Here is a 26932-nt window from a genome sequence, read left to right as displayed (position 1 = left end):
TAATCTTATTTTAAAAATAATCAAATTTGTTTTTTATGTACTTATTATTATTTAAAAGCAATCAAATTTGATTATAAAAAAAATCGTTTTATTTATTTATTATGATTTTACAATAATCTAATTTGATTATTTTTATTTATTATTATTTATTTAATATTATAAAAATTTAATCAAATTTAATTTTGTAGTCCGAGTCCGACCTAGGGGGAGGCCCACGACTGCTTCAGATCTCCGTCGCCGGCCCCAGTCGGCCGAGAGAGGCGTCACGTGACGAGTGGCTGTGGGGTCACACCAAGCCGCGCGAACATCGCCAGAGGACACATCGATCCGAGAATCGATGTCACGCGTTGGAATCGCCCCGCCGCCGCCGCCCGCTGCTGCCGCTGACGCTCGGCGATCCGCGCAGGCGTCGATTTTTTAGCGACAGGATCGCGAATCGATTCCCTCCGGCGCTCCACGCCATCACGACGATGTTGACCACCGCCGCCTCCGCCGCCCGGCACGCGGCCAAGCGCCTGGGAGTCAATGGCGAAGGCAACGACCGCGTCCAGGCGGGCGCGATGGTGAGCGTCAGTGACGAGCGACTTGACGAGGTGTTTTTATAACGAGAAGATGTTTCTTTTACTCCTCCTCGCCCAGAGCCTCGTTGTGAGGCCTGGGCCAGAGGCTTCACTCAGGCGACGTGCCACCACCACCACCAGCCGTGTTTATATTATTTAACGTGATTGTTTAGCTTTGTAACTCGCAGATTCCAGTGCCGTTGCGAAGAGCTTCTCGTTGTTGGTGTTGGGGATGGACCACGCGGACCACAGCATCGCTAGGCTCTGCTTACGTTCAGTAAAACGCGTTTTGGTAAACGTGGATTTCGTGTTCGTTAACACTTTGGGCTATTTCCAGTGTAATTTTTTTATACGGCGTTTTCTCTTCTAAGGGTGGGTATTCTCTTTGCACTGAACTAAAATAATAAAAAAATATGAAACAATAAAAACATTACTCATTGTTTTTTTCGGTAAAGTCACGTATGTAGAAATACAATAAAATTATATTAAAACAAAAAACAATCACGACGTTTCGATCACAACGCAAGCGATCTTCATCAGGTGTCAAGAACAAATCACGGAGGTAAATACAGCAAAAGATGAGAGACGAGAATTCAACAAACCTGAAACAACATTATGTGAAGCACATCCAGTCAGGCCAACAACACAGACACTTCCTGGCGGACCACGAATAAAAACATTGCCTACCAGGAGAAATTCGTTCATGAGGCTATCCACATATACAAGCACAGAGACAATTTCAACCGAGAAGATAGATTCTGGCTTAACAATCATTGGAAGGATTTGATAAACCATTTCGGGTCTTAATTGTTCACGCTTACGGTGGCTTTCAGACCGCATCCATTATTTTCGTCTCCCCCCTCCTCTTTTCAGAACATAGATGGACTGGTCCATCTGAACAAACTCTCAAATCGCTCTCCGTGGTGCTGACGTTAAAAAAAATGCCACTTTTGTTCAAATTTTCTTGCTGTGGTTTTCACACCTGATGATGATTGCTTCTTGTGTTGCAGTCAAAACGTCGTGAGAATTGTATTGTTTTATATTTTTATTATTTTATTGTTTCCCTTCTACGTGGTGACTTTACCGGAAGAACCAAGAATATTAATCCCTGCAGTCACGAAAGCTTTAAATCAAAAGTTAAAATACTAATTAAGTTAAAATACCGATATGTTAAATGTCCCACGCGATAGCATCGTGGGGAAGCTCTTCGACCCTCCCCAATGTGATTAAAAACTTTGCGGAATAAAACTTTACAGCGTCTACAAAAGCGCACCTGGCGGTGGGGGATGCGAGTTCCAGAGTTTGTAACTCGAGGGCCGTTTAGATTGAAAGTTAAACTCGCGAACGTTCTTAGCGATTACTGAAATGATGGCACTGAGCTATGGCCATTTTTTGCCAAACGGATGCAGATTTAAAAAGCCCTTTAATGCAAGTGTCTGCATCTGCTCCGATATCACTTGCCGGCGATGTTAGCCGTGGCTTTATTTTGGTGATTTTGAAAAAGTTTTATGGTTTGGCCATGATTGTTTTGTTGTAGTACGGAGTTAGACTGATGGCTTTAATCTTAGTTGTCTTGTGGTTGTTGTTGTTGTTGTTTGACTTGCATCCCACTGGGATTTTTGCACACAGCGTTGGTGTACGGTGCTATTTCAAGGATTATTTTGCTGTTTTTTCCTGGATTTTTTGTTTGCACAGTCACACAAAGTCACTTTAAGATGTTTTTCCTGTTCATGTTTTTGTTTGTTGCGGTTGCACCCGATTCAAGAGCCAAATGGCTCACAGGGCTATACCAAATAAATGAAACTGAAAACTGTCTTCTCGGTATAGGAGGAAACAACAGCTTTGCACAATAGTCGTGTTGAGTTTGCTTCCTTGCCGACGTGCACAGGACACGTTTGAGGACCCACACAAGCCCCCACCGTCGGCTGTGGTTCACGTGCGGGGACTCTCAGACACAGCCCTCGAGTCGGACCTCGTGGAGGCCGTGCGGTACTTTGGCCTAGTCAGGTGACCAGTCGGTGGTGACCGTTGCCCGCATGGGGAAGGAAGCTGTATTATTATTGTTGTTTACCGAAAACACCAAAGATTAATTCCTGCAGTCACGAAAGCTTTGAACCAAGTTTAAACCGCCTCTACGGGGAGGTATAAGGTCTGTATCTTTGTGTCTGTCTTTGTGTTGTCTTGTGTTGTCTGTGTGTTGTCTCTGCTTGTGTATCTGCCTTTGTGTCTGTGCTTGGATTTGTTTCTCTGTGCTGTCTCTGCCTGTGTGTCGGTCTTGGTGCTTCCGAATGTTTGCTGCCGTGCTCCACTTTGCTCTATGCATACCTCATGCTAAAATGTCCCATTGTCTCTCAACCTTGCCTTCTCATGCTAATATGTCCCATTGCCTCTCAGCCTTGCCTTCTCTGCCTATTTAAGGCGACTTCACTGTGTGCTTGTACCTGTGCTGGTCCGCTCTACTTGAATGTCTATGTGTGTATGCCGTCTGTATCTTAAATTTCATACTTAACTTGCAATTTAGCAATCTTTGAAATAACGTAATCAACCAGGCTTTGCGTTAATTGTGTTTTGACCGACCGTCTGTGTTGCTTTATTTGGTTTCCAAATTCTGCTAAACTCTTGTCTGTTTGGTATGCTTCTCTCTCTGTGTCCCCTATTGTGTCGGTGTTAGTTCCCCCCTACTCGGGTGTCTGTATATACATCTGGGGTTATGTGTTTCCCCTCTCTCTTAAATTTAGCTCTTCTGTACCTGATGATGGCTGCTTGTGTTGCAACCGAAACGTCGTGCGCTATTATGTAATTTTATTATTTCTTATTTATACGTGACTTTACCGAAAAAAAACAAAGATTATTGTTGTTATTATAGTTATTATTATTGTTATTGGTGTTATTATTATTGTTGTGGTGGTGGTGTTTGCGGACGTGGAGTGAACGTAGACCTTGGAAATTCGAGTATTACCGGTTTTCGGTTCAATAACTCAAGAAATTGCATAACACGAAAATACTCGATGGTTCTTAAGCACGGGGTGGGAGATGCCCTTTCTGGGGGTGCAAGACGTGCCAGATTATTTTTTAACAAGGTAAATCCATCGAAACACATTGAGCACGGGCACGTACGCACCGCTACTTTGTTCCATCAAACCTCTAAATTAATAAATATTGTACGTTTAAAAAAAAAATATATTGAGAACCAAAGGGGGGGTGGCAAGGCTGCAGGTTAAAGCTCAAGAACCACTTCCGTAAATAAAAAGTCGTGGCCGCGTTATGCGGCGGACGAGAGGGCGTGGCGTTGCCCACGTCACGGCGTGATCGGCGACGCCGTGCGTGGCTTACTCGGGGCCTTGCCAGCCTGAAGTGACCAACCAAAAACCACTTCATCTTCTTTGGGGTTCTTTCGGTAAAGTCACCACCGCGTAGAATGAGAATAAAATAATAAATTAATACAAATTAAAATAACACGATAAAATTCTCACGACGTTTCGGGCCACAACACAAGTGGCCTTCATCAGGTGAAGGGACGAGACTGCCAAACTGAAATGGGACAGTCTCGTCCCTTCACCTGATGAAGGCGACTTGTGTTGTGGCCGAAACGTCGTGAGAATTTTATTGTGTTTTTAAATTAATTTATTAATTTATTCTCATTCTACGCGACTATACCGAAAGAACCAAAGAAGATGAATCCTTGCAGTCACGAAAGCTTTAAATGGAAACAAAAACCGTTTGTTCTTCAATTTCCCCAAGTCACGAATTCCCTCCGAATTAAAGTGCCGCTGCTGCTTTTGTTGTGCCGTCTGACAAAAGCAGCACACGTTCAACTGTGATTAGTAACCGTGTTAAAAATTAATATCTCGTATTGAAATGGTGCACACACGTACCTTGTTTATGTACGTTTGAAGAGGCTTCGTTTGTCAGGTGATACATCGACAGAAGAAGACTACATTACCCTCAAGATGTATTTTAAATATAATTATATTCATATTCTTAGTTTTTTCGGTAAAGTCACGTTGAAGAGAAACAACAAAATAACAAAATATATAAAACAATCAAAAATTCTCACGACGTTTCGACCATAACTCAAACGGTCATCATCAGGTGTGTCGGTTTGCATACATTTATTTTTAAAACGGTACATTTATTTATTCATGAGGCTATCCACATATACAAGCACAGAGACAATTTCAACCGAGAAGATGGATTCTATCTTAGCAATCATTGGAAAGATTTGATAAATCATTTCAGTTCTTGATTGATTGTTCACGCTTACAGTGGCTTTCAGACAGCATACATTATAAAAAATTTCGTCTCCCCCCTCCTCTTTAAAAAAAAAAAATAGATGGACTAGTCCTGGGCAAACTGCCAATCGCTGCGCGTGACGCCAACGTTTTTTATATATATATAAATAAATAAATGTACCGTTTTAAAAATAAATTTATGCAAACCGACACACCTGATGATGACCGTTTGAGTTATGGTCGAAACGTCGTGAGAATTTTTGATTGTTTTATATATTTTGTTATTTTGTTGTTTCTCTTCAACGTGACTTTACCGAAAAAACTAAGAATATGAATTACTGCAGTCACGAAAGTTTTAAATCAAAATATAATTATATTCTTACAGTACATTCAATTCCAACGTACTACACTGCCAAACTGAAATGGGACGTGGCATCTAACCTGCATCCAACCAGTCTCCACTCCGTTGCATGCATTGAAACATTTCTTGAGATCAAATGAGGTGACTTGGAGCAGACCAACCTCGTGGTTAAAATTAACAACAACAGGCACGCGTTTTAAAGTCGGCCACATCTTTGAATAACGGCACTCGTTTGTACGTGGTGATGATACCCAAGACGCGGCAGGCGCTGGTGGAGTTTGAAGACCCGGAGAGCTCCCGCAGCTGCGTCGACTACTCGTCCAAGGGCTCCGTCTACGTGTGCGGGCAGCCGGCCTACTTTAACTTCTCTACCAGCCAGAAGCTTTGGCGCCCTGGCGTCCCGGGGGACAACGGCAACAGCAACCACATCCTGCTCTTCACCATTCTCAACCCCATCTACCCCATCACCACGGTGGGCATTGTTACACTTACAGCAGCTGGACATTAATGTGTGAATAGTTTGTCGGGTGTGCCATGCACACACGCGCGTGTTTCATTTATACGAGTGAAATTATGTCCGTTTTGGATTACAGTGAATGGCTTTGCTAAGGAAATTACATTGATCCTTTGGTTCATTTGAGGCAATTGAAGTCGTGTTTTTTGTTTGTGCTTTGAAGTCTACCAATGGCATTGAATAAAAAACAATATATAGACCTAATGTTGATTTTGGAAAGCGTTGATGTCCTGTATGGCTCGATCTTAAAAATTCACTGGAAAAAAAGCTTTTCAAATTTACTTGGTAATGCGTGCAAAATCACCTCGCTGCGTTTGTGTGCTCCATGTGGTCCTGCAGGATGTGCTTTACAACATTTGCAAACCATTTGGGCCTCTGCAACGCATTGTGATCTTCAGGAAGAATGGCCTGCAGGCCTTTGTGGAATATCCTTTCAACGAGATGCATAACCGTAACGATATGTCCGCCATTCAAGTAATTTTACGTGTTATTTTGGAGATGCTAAATGTATTGTTTTTAAAATGAAATGGTCGTGTTTTCCTTAATTTTTGGCCACGTTTGTTTCGGTTGAGAGCGCCGAGAGAGCGAACTCATCTCTGAATGGAGCGGACATCTATTCGGGCTGCTGTACTCTTATAGTGGAGTATGCGAGGGCAAGTACAACCGATACTTTGTACATTCACAAGTGTGTGCACCACAACCTGGGTTTTTTCACCCGCAGACCAAAGATTTCATTTAATATTCTGAATTGACCACTTTGGTGAGCAAATAATGCTGAATACACACGGCAATTCATTGCTAGATGAGGGCTTCCGCACTCGATGCCTGTTGTGGGGGTTATTTGACTTGTGTGCGGGGTAAAGGAGTGTAGCATATATTGTGGCAGCATAGAAATACAATGCACCCAATGGATTTTACAGCTGCCCACCACACAGCCCCACAACCTACAACAACCCATTGTGCATGACGGGCATCCTTGCCGTTGTCTAAAGTCAAACTTTTCCCAATTGATATTACCGTGTGAGCGTGGTTCTCATCTGAGCCAGTGCCCTGAGCCAGTTAGTGGAAAATTCGCATCCAGTGGGAAGGGTAGAGTTGGTTTTTAATTCAATTTTATTTGGTGACGGGTGATTAGCATTCAGCCATAGGCTGCTTTGCGAGACCTGCAGAGTACCTGAGGGGAGATGTTACATTGTTAGCAGGAAATAAAATTACTGAACAGTAATAACGAATGCATCATTTTCATAACGGGGTTATGGCACTTCAACATTTTTGAGGTATACGATCAAGGCTAACGCTTTACAGTACACGAGGAACACCGCGAATAAATAATACCGAGTTAGGCAGAGCATGCCAAACTTATGTGCGATTAAACAAGTTTGGAATTTAAATAGGTCACCGAGGGATAGCGATTTTATCTGCAAACACGAAGGGAGCTTGTTCTAACGAAGAGGGATAATCAACACTTGATCTTAAACAAAAAACCGGTGGCAGAAGGCCACTGTTTTCCCACAACTCCGATAAGCACGCTTTTGCTACGTACGGCGCGAAAGTTTAGCTTCCCGTTGACTTCCTACGTGTGGCAGCTCTTATTCATTCATCTCCCAGGAGGTTAAGGGTTGCGTTAAGTACCTCGGCTTCACCGCAAGTTGCATGCCGTAATTGTCTCGGGGGTAATGACCGCTTAATAATTATGCTTGTAAATTTTAAATGGTTCTAAAGTTTCGATTTAAAGCTTTCGTGACTGCAAGGATTAATCTTCTTTGGTTCTTTCGGTAAAGTCACCACGTAGAATGAGAATAAAATAATAAAATAAAACAATAAAATTATCATGACGTTTCGGCCACAACACAAGGTCGGGACGACAGGTTTGTTCCTTTCACCTGAAGAAGGCCACTTGTGTTGTGGCCGAAACGTCGTGAGAATTTCATTGTTTTATTTTATTTTTTTATCCTCATTCTACGTGGAGACTTTACCGAAAGAACCAAAGAAGGTTCTAAAGTTATATAATTTTTTTCCCAGCATCTATGCCCTACATGCTGGCCACGAATAATGTTTATCTTTTCCCCCTGCTGTGTCCTCTTTACAGGCGATGCGTCTGAATGTGTTTAAAAATGACTCTGAGACCTGGGACTTCACCAACCCTGGCCTCAAGCAAGGTAAGACCAATATCGAGCATATCAGAGCCGCGCTCTCTCGACAGCTGGTGGTGGTGAGCCCTCGGTGTGTGGGGGGGGGGGTGACGTTTTTAACGCAAGGGGTGGGGGGTGTGCACGGCGTGATGAAACAGGCATTGACTATTTCTGTACGCGGCCGGCTTTGCCGTGTTATACTTGAAGATCAGTGGCCAAGTAGAGGGGGAAGTTTGGAGTGTTCTCAAGAGGATAATGCAGCTTCTGCACTTGAGATTTTGGTTGCAGAAAAATGTCACACCTGCAGACACTTGGTTGTCTTGAAGCACATTGGTGTACTGTTTACAATCTACAGAACTTGGTCGTTGTCACAGGAAGTTATTTGAAACGCCATTCCCCTCTTTTGTATCAATCATGCAATCACTGCAATTGTGTAGAGCTGGTTAAGGTTATTTTCATTTATACCTATCTTCTCCATATATAAAAGGCAAAGTTGTGAATATGTGTGTCTGTTCAAAATGTTTAGCGTACTTCCCGACATGCAACAAACTGGAAATTTGCCATGTGGGTACTTTCCAGACTGTACACCGTGCAAACATTACACAAATACACTTTTGTTTTTTGGGGGGGGGGGAGCTCGATAATGCATTTATTTTTTGCACGGCAAGTGAGCTGTGACGTCAAATCTGTCACGTGACCCGTAGTGTAGCGGTTAGCGCTACGCTGCGCTACGAACCCGGCGACCCAAGTTCGATTCCCGCTCACCGCCACCACCGGTGACGATTATTTTAACCGGTCCTGGGCCTCCCCTAGGTCGACTCAGCCTCAAACGAGTAACTGCTGTGTGTGAACATCGCCAGTGGGGAGACAAAGGCGGCCGGGTAGTAACAGCTAGCGCAACATATAACTAAATAATCTTTGTGTTTTTTTAGCCCATGCTAAGCTTGCGTAGTTTACTCTGGGCAGATTGGTTTTAAACTCCTGCCCGTGTACTTTGTTTTTCTAGTTAACCCTTCACAACAATGTGGCAGTTTAAGTGAATGTTGTGAAGAACAGGATTCACAAGGAGGCATGTGGCTGCTGGAGTGTTCAATAATCCATTGGATTAATTTTTTTGTTACCATTAAAGCTGTTGCCCTGGTACTGGACATGCGATAGACATTGCCATTAAGTTGGTGGCGTTTTAGATTTTGATCAGCTTTGAAGATTTTCCCAACGTCAAGTGCATGTGGCCCATGGGCGGGTACTCGGTTGTTCGGGGTGTATCAAAGCTGGGCATTTTTACACTACAGTGTAAAACCTTGCATTGCGAGCATAATTCGTTCCGGGAACGTGTTTGTAATCCAAAGCGCTCGTACATCAAAGCACTCGTCTATCAGTTGTGTGATCACGTGACTCACGGCAGTACAAAGTGTGTCTACACGTACACTGCTCGTATTGCAAGACCTCGCTCGTTTATCAAGTTAATATTTATTTACAATTTTAGCTCGTCTTGCAAAACACTTGCAGACCAAGTTACTCGCAATCCAAGGTTTTACTTTTATATTTAGATTTACCAGGGTGTGTGTCTGTTGGATCAGAAGTAGGTGCCAACTTTCAATGGCATATTTGAGGTGGACATTGCACGTTGCGTTTTTATATTTTGTAGGGTTGAGAAACCTTGACTGCATTATGTGGTGTCTGGATACTAAGCGGAGAAGCTTAGAGGATGTCAGAAAAGCCGATATTTACGATTGAAAATATCACTTATTATAAAGTAACCCTTTTAATTTGGTACGATTGAGCCTGAACAGGAAAATGGTATCTTTGTCCCGAGTACATTGTGTGTACGCACAGATATTAGTTTCTGAAGAGGTAAGTCTCGCCACTTTATCAAGGGAGCTTCAGGGACACGGTTCGGTTTGATTTAATCGCCAAATTTCCGTAAACGCTTCGAAGAGTATTTTCCTCACTCCCAACATCAACGCTACAAGGAGCATCTGCGAGCATTGCCGCACACAGAAGCACACGGAGGCAATTTGCAAGCAACACACGAGCAATCAAGCGCCCGGCAGCCAACAGCCACCGACGTGAACGGCGACGACACGAACGGCGACATTGGCGACATCCTCGTCGGCACTTGGGAGGCACCAGGGACCAAGCAACCAACACGCCGCCACCGCTGTGACACGCACGGCCGACCCGCGCACCCCACGCCTGCAGCGCCACGTCATGGAACACTCGGCGCAGCACGCTGCATCCGCTGCACCGCAACCGCCACGTGCCGCTTGGCAGAGGCCATCGGATAACCCGCGTCCAGCCGCAGGCACCGGGGGACACGGCGCTGACAGACCGGCAAAGCACCGGAACCGCCGCGAAGAAGCCGGGAGCGACGAAAGCCCGCATTCACCGCGAACGGGACTTGGAAATAAGCCGAACGGAATGCGTGCCGATGCGTTTGGGGCTTAAAATCGCTCCGTTGGTGAGAATTTACCTCCACGCTCGTACGTTTAGACTGCCTTGCTAAAGTTTTGTTTGCAAACGAGGCTTTTGACATTGCAGATGCCAGACACAACGCATTTCGCATCGGTTTATAAGCGGCGATCTTTTTCATTTTAAAGGTTCGTAAGGCCCCGTCGCCCACTTCAAGCGTCCCAATTTTAAGCCCCAAACCAAAAAGGGTCGCCGGAGAGCGAGAGGTGCGGTGGCACGGACAACGCGGGGGGGTCCGTTTGTGCCGAGTGTGACTGCTGTTGGCGCAGGAAAGAAGATGCCGGCCTTTCTGTTGCATCTTCCTCGCGATGGGTCGTCAGCCGCCGCCCGACTCTGGGCAACTTTGTGTTCCCGTCGAAGCATAGACTGGGTAAGAAACGAGCGGGCATCGCAGGCGGCAACCACGGACACTCGCTGACGCCGCACCTCGGAACAATTTGTCGCGTGCATCTGTACACCTCCAATAAATTTCGTTTTTTTCTTCTTCTTGCGATGAGCATTTCTTTACGCGCTGTATTTTGTATGGCACTCGTTATTTATGTTGCGCCGTGTGAAATCTGCATTTTTAAAATACCGCCGATTGTTTTATGGGCAGACGCAGCGCGCCCCCTTGTGGAGTGTGCCCGGAATTTCTTAATGTGTTGGTAGTGTGAATGTTCTGGGTGCAGAATTAATTTTTTGGATTGTCATATTTTGTGCAGCAGTGAGCGCTTATGTTTCCCGTGGGTGAATTTGGTGATCGTTTTTTTGTTGTTTTCAGAGGGCAATGCAGTGATGCCAGCGAAGCAAACGTCTCTCCTTGGCGAACATCCCAAAGCACACGCTTGCGGTGGTGGCGACTGTGGAGGTAATCCCTTTGTTGCGAATGCTGTAATTTCGGTTTCCTTCAGCTTGCTGTCAGATTGAAAGAACCTGCTGCCTGTTGAGAACATTTCTTATTTGGAATTAGTGTTAAGGTGCATCCTAAAAACCTTTTTTTGCGGTTAACAATTGCAACGTACGAGTTGCTTTGTGTTTTAAGAGACGATATTTCCAACAGTTATCAGATGTATTGGGTATTTAAAACAAGCTATGCTGAATAAGAGCTTGGTGGGCCTCAACCTAAAATAAAAACTAGTTTAGTCTTCCCTAGGCAACTGAGTCTTCTGGACCAATGTTTTCCAGTGTCTCCAAGGGGTAGAGTGGTGAATCCTGGGTTGCCTGATCTTATAGGAAAGGGCACACGTGTGTGTAGGATGATGGCTGTGGTAAATCTGTTTTTCAGAGAAGTTTAGAGAGTTTCAGCTGTTTACGATGCGTTTCCCCCTCTTGTGTATTTGCGTCACAGGCCACCAGCAGCCATCGCCACCGGGCGTCGACTACGGATCTGGCGGCGACGGCATGGGCATGGGCGGTGGGGGAGGAATGGGCATGGGAGGAATGGGCAACCTGGGTGGTACCCAGGGCCAGCACGTGCAGGCCATGATGAACCAGCAGGCCGACAACAAGGTCCTCATTGTGTACGACTTGGACGCCGAACGCTTCAACTGCGACCGCGTGTTTAACATCCTCTGCCTCTTCGGCGACGTGGAGAAGGTGCCTTCACTGGGTGTTGCGCGCACCTGCTTTGAAATGAGTCCCCGTTTTTTTTCTTCCAAAGGTTCAACCGCGGTGCAATGCGTACGCATGCGTGTGGTGCACGTCGTGCGCTGATCGTGTTATATAAAGTGGGAGATTCACACGACCAAATTTGTTCACCGATTGACAACATACACATTTGGTCATTTTCTTTACAAAAATGTACCCAATGCGAAGTGTTCTTTGTGCATGTTTTCTAATGGCCCCTCGGCCAACACTTCACATTTCAACAATGCGTTACAACGAAACTTGTAGATATTTTCGTGCAAGATTGCGCGATGCTGAACCGTCTTACGGGTTGTTATTTTTGTAGGTTAAGTTCCTGAAGAGCAAGCCGGGAGCCGCCATGGTCGAGATGGGAGATCAGTACGCCGTGCACAGGGCGGTTTTTCACCTCAATATGTCTCAGATCTTTGGAAATAAAATCAACCTCTGGTGAGCCTTTTTGTTCCCGTGTTAAATTGGTAAATGTAACTCGTCATATCCTGTTAATGTAATTGGATACTGCTTTCTCTTTAGGGAAGACACTTTAGTAAATATTTAATGCAAGTGACGAAATTTTAGGACGGTGAAAAAGAGAGCTGATGAATACCGTGAACGAAACACTTGTTACACAGCTCACGAGGACCCCGATTACTTGCTGTCCAGAGCCTTTATTGAAGTGGCGAACATGAAATTTGGATTCTAGATTTGAAGCTTTACGGGGAGGGCCTTTATTGAAATAGCGAACGTGAAATTTGGATTCTAGATTTGAAGCTCTACGGGGAGGGCTTTCACCTATCTGTTAGAGCTTTCAACAGACAACGGGACAAGAAGTCAAAGCTCATCGAGACGCTGACCTTCCTCAAAAGATGCCGCGACAACAAGCTTAAAGGACGCGACCTGGGCTTGCTGTCTTCACTCCAACGCTGTCCTCTGGACAGTCCGGTCCCTTCACCTGATGAAGGCCACTTGTGTTGTGGCCGAAACGTCGTGATTTTTTGTTATTTTATTTTTTACCCACGTGACTTTACCGAATCGAACCAAAGAGCACATGAAATTTGGAACGTGATAAAATAAAAACTAAAAACAGTTTCTTCGCGCTATTCCCTTCCTTCCGCCCTCGTCTCGGCAGCGTGTCGAGGCAGCGGTCGATTGTGCCGGGCCAGGCGTTCGAGCTGCCGGACGGCACCGACAGCTACAGGGACTACGCAGGTTCTCGCAACCACCGCTATGCCGACAGCGAGAAGGCGGCGAAGAACCGCAACCAGCGTCCCACCGCGGTGCTGCACTTCTTCAACGCACCCACGGACATCACGGCCGAGATGTTCGCGCAGGTCCGTGCCCCCGCCGCCCCTTCAGCCTGCTGCCAGCAGCGCAGAAGGGGAGCGCGTTCGGTTTCTTTAAAAGTTTTCCCAGGTGAAGCTTTTATAAATATTCAAGTCCAAAGTTTGCACGTGAAACAATCGTGGGTTTTTAAGATGAGCCTATTGATGTTGTGGAGTTTGTGGTGGCCCATGACACGTTTCCTGTGACGGGACAAATGTTAAATGGTGTAATGTAGTTTCCTTTCAGCGGTTAAAACATAAGATGTATAAATAATGCAATCGATGTTCCAAAGGGACTTTTTTTGTTACAGACTAGACAACACCTCGCGTTAATTTGTCCTGTTTAATACATTACGATTCATATTCATTCGTATTTGAAAGCTTTACATTTCAGTCTTTGGACATTGTTTCTGCAAATGGTTGCATTCCCCCTGAGTCTATGCTTGGTGTTCACACTAATCTGAGCACTTTGAAAGACTGCTCCAAAGCTGGCGAATGTAAATTTAAAAATGGAAAACGGGATTGGTGCACGTTAACTGTTACCAACTATAACGTGAACGCCGCCCGTTCTGTCCCCGCAGCTGTGCGACGAAATGTCGATTGCGAGGCCCCGCTCTTTCAAAGTGTTTTCTGGAAAAAGTAAGTCCCGCAAAGTATGTTTATTATTTATCTTACGTGTCACGGCACAGAATAAATCGTGTACTGTATTCTCCATGCAATCGTCGCTTGATTTACAGCATGACACCAGATGATCTGCAACGTGTGCTATGAGGCCATGCTCAAGAAACCCTGTGAGAAATTCTCTCCCGAGAGCAGTCCTTGCTATTCACTCGCGCCCAAGCTGACTGAAGCGTGTTAGCGTAGCCAAGGCATCGGACTGAAGCCTTCCTGCTGCAGAAATTCACCGACGACTGACACCACCCTTTAAACACGGCTTCTTTAGGTAAAGTCACGTAGAAGGGAAACAACAAAATAATAAATATATACAAACACAGACAATTTCAACCGAGAAGATTGATTCTGGCTTAGCAATCATTGGAAGGATTTGATAAACCATTTCGGGTCTTAATTGATTGTTCACGCTTACGGTGGCTTTCAGACCGCATCCATTATTTTCGTCTCCCCCCTCCTCTTTTCAGAACATAGATGGACTCGTCCATCTGAACAACTGCCAAATCGCTCTCCGTGGTGCTAACGTTAAAAATAACCGCCACTTTTTTAAAATTTTCTTGCTGTGGTTTTCACACCTGATGATGATTGCTTGTGTTGCAGTCGAAACGTCGTGAGAATTTTATTTTATATTTTTATTATTTTATTGTTTCCCTTCTACGTGGTGGTGACTTTACTGAAAGAACCAAGAATATGAATCCCTGCAGTCACGAAAGCTTTAAATCAAAATGGCGAAGGGTGTTGCGTTTTACACGACCCAAATGACTCTATGAGCGACGGTCCGTCCACGTGTCCAGCCGATAGGAGCGTGTCCGGCCTGATGGAGTGGGAGACCAAGAACGATGCCATGGAGGCTCTGGCGTGCATTAACCATCACCCCCTGAAGAACGCAAGTAAGTTGTGGGGTGTTGGCCATTTGTGTTGGTGCGATGACATTGAAGCGGGGCTGCATTATCGGCAAATCTTTGGTCGTACGCTCTGTTGAGCACCTAATGTTCAGATTTGGGGGGGGCGCTTGTTATTACCATAGCACCATCTGTGTACACTGGCTGCCTAGCAGCCTTGGGTGAAATTGCAGGAAGCGAAAGCAGTTGTAGATTGTTGTATTATATATTAACAGGTTGTTATTTATGGGCGATTTGGATTTAGTTGTTGTTTGCATATACAGAATGGAATTGAAAGTTGACATAGCCAAGCACTTTCACTTATCACAACTCAACGTTATCTTAGCTCCCTGAACGAGTTTGTTGACATCGACAAAGACCCTCCTAAGAATTGCTTCATTGTTTTAAGTTTTTGTGTGCTCCAGTGAAGACGTCATGTGGCTCCCCTGTTTTTATTTTCTCAGATGTTCCATACCTCTACACCCTCAAACTGTGCTTCTCCACTGCCCAGCCTTCATAGAAGACAACTCAACATGTTTCATGCCGTATTGAACGTCGGTGTCAACATCATTGTCACTTTGTGTACTATTTGTGAATGTCCCATCACTCTTGTTGAAAGTTAACCGTGGGTATAGGTCGAAAGTGCAATTGACGCGTTTACATTTTAGTTGTCATTTTTTGGAGGATTAATTTAGATTTCTATATTGACTGCACCGAAAGATTTTAAAGGTCGCAGTGGAAATGAAGAATGTTGAAATTAAAATAATTATGATTAGTCTCCTTAACCTGCCGAGTTTGTCTGCCGTGTGCATTGCTATTTTGTCCATGAGCCCCAAACCAGATTTCACTTGGCAGTCCTCGGGTGCCGTAACTTTAGCGGCTCCAATTAATTTACAATTTGGGGGGGTTCTCAACTTGCTCATAGCCAAAGTTTTTGCTCCCACCACGAGTGATGCTCCTTTCTTGCTGTAGCCCATGGCACTAATATTGGCCATTTAATATCATAACGGAGAGCTCTGAAATAAATGCCAAAGAGACCCTTTTGGGGGGGGCTGGTAAAAATATACCCCGACTCATTGAAAATCCCATTGAAAAACATGGGTTGGCATTCTGTACAGTGCGTGTATTTAGCAGGTTAATACGCTTGCAAATATAAACCCCAAGAGAAAATAGAACAGTGTTTGAAAATAAAAGTATGGAGAGATGCATGTTTGACATCGAACTGGAATCGATTGAACATGAGCGTGGAGACATGAAGGAAGTTGGGCATAGGGTAGGTGAGTGACTAGTGTGTGGGTGGCTAGGTGAGTGACTGAGTGACTGAGTGTGTGGGTGGCTAGGTGAGTGACTGAGTGAATGAGTGTGTGGGTGGCTAGGTGAGTGACTGAGTGAATGAGTGACTGAGTGTGTGGGTGGCTAGGTGAGTGACTGAGTGTGTGGGTGGCTAGGTGAGTGAGTGAATGAGTGACTGTGGGTGGCTAGGTGAGTGACTGCGTGAATGAGTGACTGTGTGGGTGGCTAGGTGAGTGACTGTGGGTGGCTAGGTGAGTGACTGAATGAGTGACTAAGTGTCTGTGTGGGTGGCTAAGTGAGTGAATGAGTGAGTGTGGGTGGCTAGGTGAGTGACTGAGTGTTGGTGGCTAGGTGAGTGACTGTGTGGGTGGCTAGATGAGTCACTGAGTGAATGAGTGACTGTGTCTGTGGGTGGCTAGGTGAGTGAGTGAATGAGTGTGTGGGTGGCTAAGTGAGTGACTGAGTGAATGAGTGACTGAGTGTGTGGGTGGCTAGGTGAGTGTGTGAATGAGTGTGTGTGGGTGGCTAGGTGAGTGAGTGAATGAGTGACTGAGTGTGTGGGTGGCTAGGTGAGTGAGTGACTGAGTGTGTGGGTGGCTAGGTGAGTGAGTGACTGAGTGTGTGGGTGGCTAGGTGAGTGAATGAGTGACTGTGTGGGTGGCTAGGTGAGTGAGTGACTGTGTGGGTGGCTAGGTGAGTGAATGAGTGACAGTGTCTGTGTGGGTGGGTAGGTGAGTGACTGTGTGTCTGTGTGGGTGGCTAGGTGAGTGAGTGTTTGGGTGGCTAGGTGAGTGCGTGAATGAGTGACTGTGTGTGTGCGGCTAGGTGAGTGAATGACTGAGTGTGTGGGTGGCTAGGTGAGTGACTGTGTGGGTGGCTAGGTGAGTGAATGACTGAGTGTGTGGGTGGCTAGGTGAGTGACTGTGTGGGTGGCTAGGTGAGTGAGTGACTGAGTGTGTGGGTGGCTAGGTGAGTGTGTGTCTGTGTGGGTGGCTGCTTTATTGACCTGGTCAAGGCCTATGATACCATCAGTAGGCCGGGGCTCTGGGTCGTTCTTCGTGCTTTTGGAGTACCTGACCCTCTGCTCACGATCATTAAGGACCTTCATAATGGTGAGCGGGCCCGGGTAAAACTACGTGGCCGGGAGTCAGAGCCATTCCCTGTACACCTTGGGGTGCGACAGGGATGTCCTCTGGCTCCCACATTATTTAACATCTATTTTGACCACGTAGTTCGTGAAGCCTTCAATAGCTGTACCGGGGGAATCTCCATATGGTACAGATATAATGGGAGGCTAATCGATGCCCGGGTGCGGTCAAGGGATGGCTCCCTATTGCTCAACCACGTTATGTATGCTGATGACTTGGTAATAGCTGCTCAGTCAGAGGAGGAGTTGGAGACGCTGCTGCTGAGACTGGAGCGTGCCACTAAGAGGTGGGGCCTTACCATCAGCCCCACCAAAACCAAGCACCTGCCTGGGTATTTTGTACCATCGGACACTCCACCCCCACAACTCCCAATCGGTGATGGGGCAGTTGTGGAGAGAGTGGAGAGTTTCCCATACCTGGGCAGTGTGCTTATGACTGGCACCAGTTTAACAGCAGAGGTCTCACTCCGAATCAGTCGAGCGGCAATATCTTTTCATCGGTTGCGTAACGCTGTGTGGAAGCTACCTGGTCTGTCGCTCCGCACTAAGCTTCAGGTCTTCTCGGCCACGGTCATTCCCTCCCTTCTCTACGCTTGCGAAACGTGGACCCCCCTAATGGAACATCTTCGCCGGTTAGAAACATTTAGGCTGGCCTGCCTACGATCCATCCTGGGTTTAACCAGACTGGATTGTGTGAGGAGCTCACAAATCCTTGAAAGATCTGGGCAGGGTCCCATCGGTGAGCTCCTCCGGCAGGCAAGGCTGCGATGGCTGGGTCATGTAGCCCGCATGCCCAGCCACCGCATGCCGAAACAGCTTTTGTTTGGCCGGATTGAGGGGGCTAAGCGGGCGCGGCACGGGCTAGAGAAGAGATGGAGTGATGTGGTACAGGAGGACGTGGAGCTGAGTGGACTTGCCGATGACTGGTACCAGCGGTGTCAAGATCGGCCTCTGTGGAGGAGGCTCGTGAAGGATGCTACTGGGCAGTTGGAGGCAGTCGCCCTCCAACAACAACGGAGGGCGGAGGAGCGACGCTCACAACAGCGAGCGGAGCGCCGGGTGGCTAAAGCACAGCAGGTTGGCACAGTAGGGGGCACAGGTGGTGCATCAGCCAGTCATCTCAGTCAGTCGACCCGTGGCACCTGGGTCTGCCCCGTGACCTCCTGCCAGCGGGCGTTCGACACTTCACGTGGCCTCAGGGTGCACATAGCCTGGCACAAGCGTCGTGGTGACGTCACCGCCACTTAGTGGCGAATGGCGGTTGTTGTTGTTGTTGTTGTTGTTATCAGGGACGGGTCTCGTGTGGCCAGTGGTCGAGACCTGTACCTTGGCTGGGTCAGGTCAGACTAGCCTCCCCTAGGACCCCCTTAGCCGGAGGACCCCGAGACCCTAGCCCAGGAATAGGGCGAGTTAGACCGAAGCCGTACCTCCTCAGCTAGCAGCGGGTGAAGGGGCCGTTACCCCTTCAAGTAGAAGGCTGTATTGTATTGTGTTAAGCACCTTTGTAATAAATAAGCATTGCCTCTACCGATTCGTCTCTACGCTGTCTTAAAGAACCCACTACACATGTACAGGCATAACTCTTACGTCTTTAACCATTGAACTTGTTTTAAATACATATAAAAACTCTAAACATTTATCATGTGTACAGTATCGTAATTAAGGCGGGTACTGATACCCCAATAAAGTGCTCATATTTGGTCAGAGGAAAACCAATGCTCATTCGGTAATGCATCTCCATTGGAAGCATGTTATGATGACCTCCTACAGCGCTGTTTCACGAAGTGTTCCATTTATCAAGAACGCATCCTGGCTGCCATAAGAGGCACGCATAAAACTGAAGGCCGCCTGGGATCAAACTTACAAAATAAGCGGATGAGAGCAGGTTGGTGCACTTTCGGAAAATGTAACTTGATAATGAAACGCAAGACCCAATCTAGATGTGACTCACTTGCAGCACTCCACTGCCCCTACTCCACACCCCCTCCACTCTCTCCTCCCTGGCTCCTGAACCCCTCTCTTACCTACATAGCCTCTTGTCACAGCAGCCCTTTTGCCCACTTCAGCAATTGTTTTCTTGCTGTGGTTGTCCCACCTCACGGCGGACGCTTGTGTTGCGCCCGAAACGTCGCGGATTTAATTTATTTTATACCTACTACGTGACTTTACCTAAAGGACCAAAGAGCGAGGCCCAATGTTTAGAGAGTTAAAGGGTATGTAAAGCAAGGCCAAAGGCACGTAGAGGCACAACCATAAGATAACATAACAGATTCTCCTGCGGAGGGAGCTGGTAGTAGGAACGTTGGGCTGCTCGGTCAATGGCCAGGGTCAACGGCGGCACCACCACGTGGTGTATTCCGTAAATATGCTCGACTGTGAGGGCGGGCATGAGCCGGCGTGAGTAGGTTACACGTTGAGTTTTATAAGGGCACCACGGGGTGACCAGCCCCTCCCCACCCAGCCCCACCCATCCCCACTCAGCCCCACCCTCCCCTCCCTCCCCTCCCCACCCCGCCACACCCACCCCACTCAGCCCCTCCACCACCCACCGCACCCAGCCCCACCCTCCCCTCCCCACCCTCCCCTCCCCACCCAACCCCTCCCCACCCTCCCCTCTCCACCCAGCTCCACCCCTCCCATTTGTGGATGCACGACGGACGGACCCAACAATAATCCCCTGTGGGCTGGTGGTGTAATAACCAGGAGGTTCCTACCAGTATTAACTTTATAACCAAGTGTAAGCCCAGAGTCTCGATGTATTTTATTTCAGTGAGCCCTGGGTCAGCACTCATGAAACATCACGAAAGCACAGCAAGTACAAAGCAATTTTAAAAGCAGTTGCAGTAACAGCTAAGAATATATTAGAATACATTTCACAACATTTTACAATTAACATTGCCGAAAAGGTCTAACTAAAATCTGAAAACTCATACTATCTATGCAACAAAACTGAAAAGCGCTCAAATTTATAACATCCAATTATGGAATTAATAGCTTATTAAAAACCAATAAAATCCTAAGGTTGGGGGTTGACTCAGCCTATGAGCCCTCCAGGGACAATACAATTAGTACCACTAAGTAGGGAAGTAAACAGTGGTTGTCCTATGGGTCGACTCACACCCATCATTGAAATGTGACATTTATAAGACTGGTTAAGGGCCGTAAAAACACAACACCATTGCACATTTGAGCAGGAAATCAACTTTGACTTGACAATTATAAAAACTGAGTGGGCCAGGATCATGTTTAGATGTTATACAAATGTGATATAATTCCACGTGTGGAGGAGCGTTGTGAGTGAAGGATTAGCCAACAATTTGTATTTAAGTTTAGGAACCTGGCATATGAATGTTTTAAGTGCTGGTCTCGTGTAAGACCCCTGCCAAACACGCACATCTGCACCTCCACAAATGGTGGAGTCCTCCGGCTCGATTCCTCTATAGGGTTTTTTTTCCTCTGCCAGTTTTCTCCCATTACTCTGCACCTCGTTAGGCTCAAGTGAAGCCTCAATCCGGTACGAACTCAGTCAGAACATGGCATGGCCAATATGAACCCTGATGACGACCGCCGCTTGCGCTGCGATTGAAACGTCGTAGGTTTTATTTTTATTCATTTCCTTTTATTATTATTTCTATTTTACGTGACTTTACCAACAAATCCGTTGTCAATCTACCATGGGCGTTGTGAACTTCCTACGTTGCTTTTTCTCTCTGTAAATAAATACCCCAGGGCTCATGTCTGACACGACCATTACTGACGCCCTCTAGGGACTCTGTTGTAACTGCATGATTGAGTCCAGGGCTTGCCACGAGGTGGCGAGGGCTACCTCTTGTTGTCGAGCTTGTTGCAGCACCGTCGCCATTTCCCCAAACTGCATGGTCAAGCGGATATTGTAGCCTTCGTGACGTGACATGATGGAGGAGCGGATAGCATCGCACACCTGAGACACCTACAGTGGGGGGAGGGGGGGGGGGCGAAAGGGCAATTTTACAAGCAATAATGGAGGGAAATGTTTTCAATTCCTCATATGATCGTGTTTTGTTTTCGTGGAACTGAACACATTTAAAGGAACATTTTGCATCGGTTTGAAACATTCAGGCTGGCCTGCCTCCAATCCACCCTGTGTTTAACCAGGCTGTGTTGTGAGGAACTCACATGTTCTTGAAAGATCTGGACAAAGTCACACCAGTGACTTCTTCAATGAGGCTAGACTGTGTGTAGCTGGGTCACATAGCCCACATGCCCAGCCACCGCATGCCCAATCAGTTTCTGTCTAGCCAGATAGAAGGGACTGAATGGTCATGGTACAAGCTACAGAACACAGGGGCTGCTGTGGTACAGGAGAATATAAAGCTGATTGGACTTGCCAAGGATTGGTACCAGCGTTGTCAAGATCGGCCTCTGTGGAGGAGGCTCATGAACGATGCTACTGGGCAGTTGGAGGCAGTCGCTCTGCAAGCATCAATGTAGGGTGGAGGAGCGACGCTCAAGAGTGGAGCAGTGGGCGGCTAAAACACACAAGTTGGCACAGTGGGGATCACAGGCCGTGCATCTGCCATTTACCTCGGTCAGATAACCCACAATGATCTGGGCCTGTCCAATGACCTCTTGCCTTCGAAACGGGCACCATGGATTCAAAGGTGCAAGCTATTTGGTGACATTACCACCAGTTAGTGGCGGAGCGGTGAATGGCGGCTGTTGTTGTTTTTCTTCAGATTTTTTATTTGATAATTTCTGTACTTTCTTTGTTGCTTACTCTTTTGTCAACCTTGGACTCGGGGGATCGATTTTAAATAATGAGACTATCCTGGTCCCTTGAGTTCTCACCTCGTTAAACATTTATTTGAACTAAACTTGAGGGAAACACACATTGTCACGGTAAGTAAATGCGCAACCGGTGGGCTGTAAGTCAAATGCTCTTGGAGTGTCCCACTGAGTGTTTTTTTTTGTTGTTAAAATAGCTGGAGATAAGAGATAAAGCGAGATGACAGCCAAGCTCCCCCAAGAACAGAGATAACGTGCGTGATGTCACGTGGCCTAATAGCCAACGTGAGGAATCCTGCCGTATGGTGAAAGAGTTGTGTCTAGCTCAGACGTGGGCAAAGTGCGGCCCGTTGGGCTTTATAATCCGGCCCGCCGAACTTGTCCAAATATTATTATTGCTAAATTAAATTTCCCCTTCTCCTGTAATGCCCCCGTTTCCCCATTAGATGGCGCACTTTGACCGCGAGTTACGACATGTTTTTGTATTTCACATTCTTAGCTCTTTCGGTAAAATTTTGATTTAAAGCTTTCGTGACTGCAGTAATTCATATTCTTAGCTCTTTCGGTAAAGTCACGTTGAAGGGAAACAATAACATAAAATATATAAAACAGTAAATTAATTAATGCAAACCGACACACCTGATGACGACCGTTTGTGTTATGGTCGAAACGTCGTGAGAACTTTTATTGTTTTATATATATTTTATAATTTTATTGTTTCCCTTCAACGTGGTGACTTTACCGAAAGAGCTAAGAATATGAATTACTGCAGTCACGAAAGCTTTAAATCAAAATTTATGTTTTTGTACCGTTTATGTTCGTGCAACTTGTTAAATTGCCTTGCAAATGAATGCTTTGCTACCTGTTAAAGGCCAAATCCTTTCACGTAATGATTTTTAACACGTCATTTATATTTAGTTCACACAAACACTCCATCCATCTGTTCCTGGCCCGGCCCCTCTGTCAAATTTTAGAACCCACTGTGGCCCGCGAGTCAAAAAATTTGCCCACCCCTGGTCTAGCTAGTAAAAAAACAGAGTTTGTTGCTACGTGGGTTACATGAACGACCACTGGGTATCTGAAGAGCGCACCTCAAGAAAGGTGACTTCTAAGATCTCAACGGAAGTTGCTTACCCAAATGTACAAAAGGGAGATCAGTCATCAGATTTGAGTCAGTTTTTTTTTAAGATACAGCATTTCTTTCATATGTAATCATCATTGATGATTTTTGCCAACCGTTTCCTGAAAATTGCCCTTGCACATTTTGGTCTGAAGGCTCCCCGTCAGGTTCAGTGTTACAACTCTGAGGCTTGTTTCATAATCCTTCGCGCAGTTTCAAAGCCAGAATGAGGGCGCCTAAGGACCCAGGCGTTAAGCCCCAGAGGCTCAAGAGAGCCAGACTAAGGCTACCCTGGGTCGTAGTAACATCCTCTCACCTCGAATAATAGTGAATTCTGGAACTCGTTCAACATCTACAAGTCCCTGGCGCATTTATCGTTAATCTCCTGCACCAGTGCTTCCAGCTCGTTTGACAGATCGTCAGAGGTGGGCCTGCCCAAGGGGGTTGAGAGCAGGGTCGAGGCTTCCACGGCGGCTGGAGATAATTGGGTGGAAGGGTCATAGTTGGTGTTGGAATCGTACCTGGTGTTGGGATTGTGACAGGTGGGAGAGAAAATGTACGAAACACAATGTGATCGTGAATTTCTGTACGGGGAGAATACGATCCAACTAGTGAGCACAATGTCCAATAGTGCAAAACTGTTGGAAATTATACTCCCTGAGAAGGTAATTATACTTCACAAAATGTATACTCCCTGGTCAGGAATACATCTTTTTTTTGTATTGCCTAACTGTCGTCTATGACTTTCTATGGCCCTGATGACCACGATCGCCATCATAACCATCCCCATCACGTGTACCATCGTCATGAACATCATCGCCATCACGATCACCACCATCATCACGATCACCACCATCACCCTCACGATCACCACCATCACCACGACCCTCACGATCACCACCATCACTACCACCCTCACAATCACCATAAAGATCTCCAACCATCACTACCATCATCATGATCACCACCAACCCCATCACGATAACCACCCTCACAATAACCACCCTCACGATCACCACCATCACTACCACCCTCACAATCACCATAAAGACCTCCAACCATCACTACCATCATCATGATCACCACCAACCCCATCACGATAACCACCCTCACAATAACCACCCTCACGATCACCACCATTACTACCATCCTCACATTCACCATAACGATCCCCAACCATCACTACCATCATGATCACCACCAACCCCATCACGATAACCACCCTCACGATCACCACCATTACCACAATCATTACGATCACCACCCATCACTACCACCCTCACAATCACCACCACCAACCCCATCACGATCACCACAGAGCCATCACCGGCTGTCAGAAGCGGCCTTGCTGCTGCTGCCACCACGGCCAAGTTCGTCACCTGACGTGTCCATGGCGAGGCTCTTCCACTGGCGTCCTTCACCCACAAAGACAAACACCGTTACCATCAAGATTCCCTCTCGATGGCGCAGCTGTCAACCCCTCATCAGTTGCCCCTACCTTACTACGGGCCAATTCAGAACTTAATAAAGTATTAAAGCTTTCGTGACTGCATGAAATTACTCATTGGTTTCTTCGGTAAAGTCACGTATGTAGAAATACAATAAAATTATATAAAAAACAATAAACAATCACGACGTTTCGATCACAACGCAAGCGATCTTCATCAGGTGGTATGTGCAATCCAAAGGTTGAACACGAAATGTAACACTTCTGAAATTCGTGGTCCGCCAGGAAGTGTCTAACTGTGTTGTTGGCCTGACTGGATGTGCTTCACGTAATGTTGTTTCAGGTTTGTTGAATTCTTCTTACCTCTTGGTGGACTTGCATATGTATTTATACCGACCGTGTACCTCGTATTTTTTCATTCTGTCTATGCTGCTATGTGCAATCCAAAGGTTGAACACGAAATGTAACACTCTTCTGAAATTCGTGGTCCGCCAGGAAGTGTCTAACTGTGTTGTTGGCCTGACTGGATGTGCTTCACGTAATGTTGTTTCAGGTTTGTTGAATTCTCGTCTCTCATCTTTTTGCTGTATTTACCTCCGTGATTTGTTCTTGACACCTAATGAAGATCGCTTGCGTTGTGATCGAAACGTCGTGATTGTTTTTGTTTTAATATAATTTTATTGTATTTCTACACACGTGACTTTACCGACAAAACCAATGAGTAATTCAGAACTTATTGATCACCCCTCGGTGCCCCTTATACATCTCAACGTTCATACTACAAAGTCTCATCACGAGTGAAAAACACAAAACATCATGCTAGTCTCCCAGTGAGAGGTTGAGGAGGGATTTGCTTGATCATACTTCATCACCCTGGTCAATGTGTACTGACCATACTTCACCAGTCTGGTCAATGTGTACTGACCATACTTCACCACTCTGATCAATGTGACCTGACCATACGTCACCACGCTGGTCAATGTGACCTGACCATACTTCACCACGCTGGTCAATGTGAACTGACCATACTTCACCACTCTGGTCAATGTGTACTGACCATACTTCACCACGCTGGTCAATGTGTACTGACCATACTTCACCACTCTGGTCAATGTGTACTGACCATACTTCACCACACTGGTCAATGTGAACTGACCATACTTCACCACGCTGGTCAATGTGACCTGACCATACTTCACAACGCTGATCAATGTGAACTGACCATACTTCACCACCCTGGTCAATGTGTACTGACCATACTTCACCACTCTGGTCAATGTGGACTGACCATACTTCACCACCCTGGTCAATGTGTACTGACCATACTTCACCACGCTGGTCAATGCGACCTGACCATACTTCACCACCCTGGTCAATGTGTACTGACCATACTTCACCACGCTGGTCAATGTGTACTGACCATACTTCACCACGCTGGTCAATGTGACCTGACCATACTTCACCACGCTGGTCAATGTGGACTGACCATACTTCACCACGCTGGTCAATGTATACTGACCATACTTCACCACCCTGGTCAATGTGTACTGACCATACTTCACCACGCTGGTCAATGTGGACTGACCATACTTCACCACGCTGGTCAATGTGGACTGACCATACTTCACCACGATGGTCAATGCGTGCTGACCATACTTCACCATGCTGGTCAATGTGTACTGACCATACTTCACCACGATGGTCAATGCGTGCTGACCATACTTCACCACGCCGGTCAATGTGGACTGACCATACTTCACCACCCTGGTCAATGTGACCTGACCATACTTCACCACGCTGGTCAATGTGTACTGACCATACTTCACCACGCTGGCCAATGTGTACTGACCATACTTCACCACGATGGTCAATGCGTGCTGACCATACTTCACCACGCTGGTCAATGTGTACTGACCATACTTCACCACGCTGGTCAATGTGTACTGACCATACTTCACCACTCTGGTCAATGTGTACTGACCATACTTCACCACCCTGGTCAATGTGTACTGACCATACTTCACCACTCTGGTCAATGTGTACTGACCATACTTCACCAATCTGGTCAATGTGTACTGACCATACTTCACCACGCTGGTCAATGTGCACTGACCATACTTCACCACGCTGGTCAATGTGTACTGACCATACTTCACCACTTTGGTCAATGTGTACTGACCATACTTCACCACGCTGGTTAATGTGCACTGACCATACTTCACCACCCTGGTCAATGTGACCTGACCATACTTCACCACGCTGGTCAATGTGGACTGACCATACTTCACCACCCTGGTCAATGTGTACTGACCATACTTCACCACCCTGGTCAATGTGTACTGACCATACTTCACCACTCTGGTCAATGTGTACTGACCATACTTCACCACTCTGGTCAATGTGACCTGACCAT

General features: G+C 46.3%; 1 protein-coding gene and 1 long non-coding RNA gene across 4 annotated transcripts in view; one reads left to right on the top strand and one right to left on the bottom strand.

Annotated features, from left to right (window-relative positions):
* The first annotated feature begins 211 nt into the window (after positions 1 to 211).
* LOC116937196 (heterogeneous nuclear ribonucleoprotein L-like) lies at positions 212 to 15956 on the top strand. 3 transcript variants are annotated; one of them, XM_076060547.1, is made up of 12 exons: positions 212 to 593; positions 5410 to 5625; positions 6007 to 6092; positions 6224 to 6320; positions 7757 to 7826; positions 11032 to 11118; positions 11599 to 11846; positions 12202 to 12323; positions 13003 to 13204; positions 13777 to 13834; positions 14662 to 14757; positions 15213 to 15956. In XM_076060547.1, exons 1-12 carry the CDS (start codon positions 471 to 473, stop codon positions 15266 to 15268), a joined length of 1461 nt encoding a protein of 486 aa, XP_075916662.1. In that variant the 5' UTR covers positions 212 to 470; the 3' UTR covers positions 15269 to 15956. The 3 variants fall into 3 exon arrangements, with proteins under 3 accessions (XP_075916662.1, XP_075916664.1, XP_075916663.1); XM_076060548.1 differs by having other exon boundaries at positions 213 to 563; XM_076060549.1 differs by lacking the exons at positions 12202 to 12323; positions 15213 to 15956 and having other exon boundaries at positions 14662 to 14749.
* A 3978-nt stretch (positions 15957 to 19934) lies between these two features.
* The window catches only part of LOC142912386 (uncharacterized), a 97821-nt gene continuing 90823 nt past the window's right edge, over positions 19935 to 26932 (bottom strand). The window contains exons 2-4 of the long non-coding RNA XR_012934051.1: positions 24400 to 24487; positions 23389 to 23593; positions 19935 to 21137 (exon numbers count right to left, since the gene is read on the bottom strand). This is a non-coding gene — a long non-coding RNA (uncharacterized LOC142912386). The remainder of the gene's footprint in view (positions 21138 to 23388; positions 23594 to 24399; positions 24488 to 26932) is intronic.

Source organism: Petromyzon marinus, unplaced genomic scaffold, assembly GCF_048934315.1.
Source record: "Petromyzon marinus isolate PM22_M1 ecotype Great Lakes invasive population unplaced genomic scaffold, UKy_Petmar_22M1.pri1.0 PM_G_Scaffold_20, whole genome shotgun sequence".
NCBI lineage: Eukaryota > Metazoa > Chordata > Hyperoartia > Petromyzontiformes > Petromyzontidae > Petromyzon > Petromyzon marinus.
This window is presented reverse-complemented; position numbering and strand designations above follow the sequence as displayed.

Bases quoted from the DNA above. Each gene is read 5' to 3' on its own strand.
- LOC116937196 (XM_076060547.1), top strand. From the start codon at position 471: ATGTTGACCACCGCCGCCTCCGCCGCCCGGCACGCGGCCAAGCGCCTG. The intron at 594-5,409 runs GTGTTTTTATAA...ATGATACCCAAG, and splicing joins GTGACGAGCGACTTGACGAG to ACGCGGCAGGCGCTGGTGGA. The intron at 6,321-7,756 runs GCAAGTACAACC...TCCTCTTTACAG, and splicing joins TTATAGTGGAGTATGCGAGG to GCGATGCGTCTGAATGTGTT.